The following is a 4599-nucleotide window of genomic DNA, read 5'->3' as shown; positions in this document are numbered from 1 at the left end:
TCCAAGTTGAGTTGTATTGCTATTGTAGTACTTGCTTGCTACTTTTTCTCTTTGTTTTATTAGGAATTGAAATGCGGGATTTTGGTGTTTGCAGGGGAGGTAATCATAAGTCAAGAGCCTTATGTTTGTGTTCCAAACAACAACTCAGTTCAGAAAAGGTGCGAAGGATGTTTTACAACAACTAACCTTAAGAAATGCTCACGGTGCCAAGTTGTGTGGTACTGTGGAACCTCTTGTCAGGTTTGCTGCATTTATTGTATTTTAATCACAGCTTCCATGTTTTGCTGCCCCTCATGCTTCAGTTAAACTTAAAAAGGTTTTATTTTTCTAGTCAAAATTTTTCATTTTCGATCAATTTGACATTGGTCAGAAAAGCATTAAAATGTGTTTAGGGTATAAACTCTTGATGATGCTGAAATTCTTGTTACTTATAAGGAATATCAGGTTTTTGTTAACTGATGGCTTCATCTCTTACCTCAGCTGATAGCTGCTTCAGCTTTTAACTTTTATGTACATTTTTCTTTTTATGAATTGCAGAAGTTAGAGTGGAAGTTTCATCGTCTTGAATGTGAGGTCCTCTCTCGGCTAGACAACGACAAGAAAAAATATGTCACACCATCCATTCGATTGATGGTTAAACTTTATCTTCGAAGGAAGCTGCAAAATGAGAAGGTGAATGTATACAACTGGTGACTGACATTATGTAGCCTATACTTCCTTTTCTTGTTTTATGGACGTACCAATATTCGCAGTTCTTAATTTATTAGTGATGTCAAAGTAGAAGGCCATCATTTCTGGTAATATGGTTCATAGTATTCTGTTGGTAAGAGTCTTAGTAATTTGTTTGGTAATCACTGCAGTTAGTAATTGGAGACTAAGAAGTTAGTTTTGAATAGCAGTGGACATTGCTTTGCTAGAATCTATCCCTGCTTAGATTTGCTTATTGTTTTGCTTTATCTACAAATTGTAGAATGCCATTATTCTTTACCTTGGTGATATATTCTGCTTCTTTCACATGCACTTGAGGACTTAATTACGCCTAAAGTTCCTATTTATGCCTTCAGTAACTTTCTTCTGTGATCTGGAAAGCATTTTTCAACCATTGATCTGAACAATGGTCAGCTAAGAGAAATTGGTTTATTATTCATTTTATTACCAGATCATACCAAGCACTGTTATGGACAACTACAACTTGGTGGAGGCTTTAGTGTCTCGTATCCTTTTAATATTTATCTTGTCTTCTAACTTTCAATGTAATGAAGTTAGATTTTTTATATATATACTTTTTTTCATTTATAACATTTCCATAGTCATTGTTCTCTTTAACATTCTTTTCCATGAAGACATGTCTGACATCACCAAGGAGCAACTGCTGCTGTATGCGCAGATGGCTAATCTAGTAAACGTGATACTACAGTGGCCTGAAATCAATATAAAAGAGATTGCAGAAAATTTTTCTAAGGTTGTTCCTCAAAACCTAATTTTGCTTATGTAATTGTTATAAGTTGTTGTCTTGGAAAAATCACTTACAGCACACTGGATTGATGAAAAAGTTGTCTTTATGTGGTACATACATTATGTAGAATTGAGACTCTGATGAAACCATTCTAAGGTCAGATCCTTCTAATCCTGCAGTTTGCATGCAATGCACATACCATTTGTGACAGCGAGTTGAGACCATTGGGAACAGGATTGTATCCGGTTATTTCCATTATCAATCACAGGTGGGGTTAAAATAAAATAAAAAGCACTGTCATCCTACTTTTTCTTGTTAGTCTTCTAATGATGGTTATGCCATATAGCTGCTTGCCCAATTCTGTGTTGGTTTTTGAGGGAAGGTCAGCGTCAGTTCGAGCTGTGCAACATGTTCCCAAAGGTAGTGAGGTATGTATTGCTATGTCTTGCCTTGGTACAAATATGAATTACTGGTATTTGTGCAGCAAATTGAATGCTTACAGTTTTCTTTATTTTTAAAGGTACTAATAAGTTACATAGAGACTGCTGGAAGCACTATGACTCGACAGAAAGCTCTCAAAGAGCAGTACCTATTCAATTGTACATGTCCTCGCTGTTCTAAACTGGTACCTGCTAGATCATTTACACACAAGATCTTCTTCTTTGATTCATAGCATGGTATATTTCAGTAAAATTCACATGCTGTCATTGGCTAATTCAGTTTAGTTAGTTTTGAAGGGCCAGTATGATGATATCCGAGAAAGTGCAATTCTAGAAGGATACAGATGTAAAAATGAAAAATGTGATGGTTTCTTGCTTCGTACTACTGGTATGTGACTGACTATGGCCATCATAAATGTCAAATATGTTGAAGAAAAACATTATCATCATTTACTGGCTATTAAATTTGTAATTTCATGTTACATCTTCCCCTTATGAACAAGAATGAGATCTAAGATAGAGAGTGATAGACAACCTGCCTGGTGGTTTTATATCTTTCTTATCAATGACATTTCTTCTTTTTCCAAATAATTTGCTGAATTTGAAGATGGAAAAGGATTCCAATGCCAACAATGTGGTTTGGTTAGGGAAAAGGAAGAGATAAAGAAAACTGCAACCGAGATAAAATCACTATCAGAGGAAGAAGCTTCTAAGCTTTCATCTGCCGGCTGTATCCTTTAATGTTTCTCAGAAGAACTTACAATGTCATTATTTTATCAAAACAAACAGAAAAACTTATAATGCAATTAGCTAGCACCTTAAATATTAAGGCAAGAAGTCAACTCCTTCACTACTTGTAGATTATCAAGAAGCTATTTCCATATATAAAATGATTGAGAAACTGCAAACAAAACTCTATCATCCTTTCTCCATCAACTTGATGCGAACTCGAGAGAAGATTTTGAAGGTAGGCTCCTCTTTCTAGTTCTCTGTCTATTCTGCTATTATTTGCTTATTATGTAATATCTTGCATAACTTCTATTATGATTTCTTTTTCTTTGCCAAATAAAAATTAAAAACCTCTGGTCTTGTGCTATCTCTTATCTCTACATTGAAGGGCTTGTTCTTTGTTGGCATGCAATGTAACAATGTTTGCTCAATAATTTATGTTACAACTCTGAAATAATGGATGGAATAATATGATGTTTTTGTCCTCTGCAGTCATTGATGGAGCTGGAACATTGGAGTGAGGCTTTAGCATACTGCAAATTGACCATACCAGTCTATCAAAGTATGTGCATGTGCTATGTATAATTTAAGTGACTAGAATGGTGCAAAACCTAAACCATCTTAACTATATTTATCATAGTTCGGCTTCCCAAATTGCTTTGTCTGCTAGGTATGAAGTTTACCATTAGTTGCTTATATCCATTTCTGAACTTCTTTACTCCATTGCAGGTGCATATCCAGCTATTCACCCTCTGCTCGGTTTGCAGTACTATACATGTGGAAAACTTGAATGGTTAGTATCCCTCAACTGAAGCTTCAACTCTAAACTCTGTCTTAAACTGGGTATAGGATTGTGTTAAGTTTTTTCTTTTTTAACTTGATGGAGCATCTGCAAGCGTCTTATATAGCATGAGATGTGTTGTAGGGTTTAGGGAAAAGATATCTCTAAGCAAGAAACTCTGTTCTGTTCTTTTGGTTTACCTAGCGGGTGAAAGGCTTTGTTAATTTCAACTTGATAGTGAGGTTATTGGACTTAATATACAGGTATCTGGGAGAAACAGAGGAAGCCGTGAAATCACTGACCAAGGCAGTGGATATACTAAGGATTACTCATGGGACAAACACACATTTTGTGACGGAACTTTTGATGAAGTTGGAAGAAGCCCGTGCCGAAGCATCTTACAAATCTTCCTCTAAAGAGTAGGACAGTAGGATTCAACTATGATTCCCCAATACTTCATATGGCTTGACCAATACAACTGCATTTTTCACAAGTAGATTGAAGAGAACTTGTTTAACAAATCCCAATTTTTTTTTAATTGCTCCTGATGAAAATCTCTACCTTTCTTGATTACCTACTTGTTATCCGAATTTGCCAAACGTGCCTGCAGCTGAATACACAATTCTGATGCTCTGGATAGCAGTTTTCCTTGTTGATCTCGCGAATTTAATGACTGAGGAGTTACCAAATTTGCGGGATCATCAAGGACCTGTTGGAGCTGACAGCATAGTTGGGATGTTACAGGGTCATATTTACAAGTTTCAGCAATAAGCTGAAGCAACTTACAGCCTTGGTCTTGGGAGAAAGATGGAATACTTGGTACAGGAGGAACAAGAAAAGGATGTTGGAGTAGCTGAGGGATTCTCCACCTTTCATTGCGATCCCATGCAAGGCATTTCTTCATAAGATCCATAAGCCATGGGTTTGGGACAGGTTCATAGGTAATTTCATGGTTTGGATCAGTTATGACTTTGAATTTTGCCCAAAATGTCTTGTATTCAGAAAAAGGTGTTCTCCCATATACCATTTGATAAAGGATGCAGCCCAAGGACCAGATATCTGACGGCCGTCCACACTTAATTACGTTTCCATTTGCATCGGTCTCATTACACATAAATGCCTCTGGAGACATGTAACTAAGAGTTCCCACCTGCAAGAGTTGAACAACTCAGTAAACAATTACTGACATTCCC

General features: G+C 36.4%; 2 protein-coding genes across 5 annotated transcripts in view; one reads left to right on the top strand and one right to left on the bottom strand.

The window, feature by feature from the left end:
• The window catches only part of LOC107606088 (histone-lysine N-methyltransferase ASHR1), a 4714-nt gene extending 833 nt beyond the window's left edge, over positions 1–3881 (top strand). Inside the window, exons 2-14 of the mRNA XM_016308059.2 lie at positions 96–240; positions 538–672; positions 1160–1214; positions 1344–1462; positions 1636–1724; positions 1803–1884; positions 1977–2081; positions 2182–2284; positions 2504–2626; positions 2757–2863; positions 3118–3187; positions 3355–3418; positions 3670–3881. Coding sequence (XP_016163545.1) covers positions 96–240; positions 538–672; positions 1160–1214; positions 1344–1462; positions 1636–1724; positions 1803–1884; positions 1977–2081; positions 2182–2284; positions 2504–2626; positions 2757–2863; positions 3118–3187; positions 3355–3418; positions 3670–3829 — 1357 coding nt within the window. The 3' untranslated portion in view covers positions 3830–3881. The remainder of the gene's footprint in view (positions 1–95; positions 241–537; positions 673–1159; positions 1215–1343; positions 1463–1635; positions 1725–1802; positions 1885–1976; positions 2082–2181; positions 2285–2503; positions 2627–2756; positions 2864–3117; positions 3188–3354; positions 3419–3669) is intronic.
• LOC107606087 (serine/threonine-protein kinase mph1) overlaps positions 3872–4599 on the bottom strand; it is a 4643-nt gene continuing 3915 nt past the window's right edge. For all 4 annotated transcript variants that reach the window (XM_016308057.2, XM_021106399.1, XM_021106400.1 and 1 more), the window contains one exon: positions 3872–4556. In XM_016308057.2, coding sequence (XP_016163543.1) covers positions 3981–4556 — 576 coding nt within the window. In that variant the 3' untranslated portion in view covers positions 3872–3980. The remainder of the gene's footprint in view (positions 4557–4599) is intronic.

Source organism: Arachis ipaensis, chromosome B07 (genome assembly GCF_000816755.2).
Source record: "Arachis ipaensis cultivar K30076 chromosome B07, Araip1.1, whole genome shotgun sequence".
Taxonomy (NCBI): Eukaryota; Viridiplantae; Streptophyta; class Magnoliopsida; order Fabales; family Fabaceae; genus Arachis; species Arachis ipaensis.
This window is presented reverse-complemented; position numbering and strand designations above follow the sequence as displayed.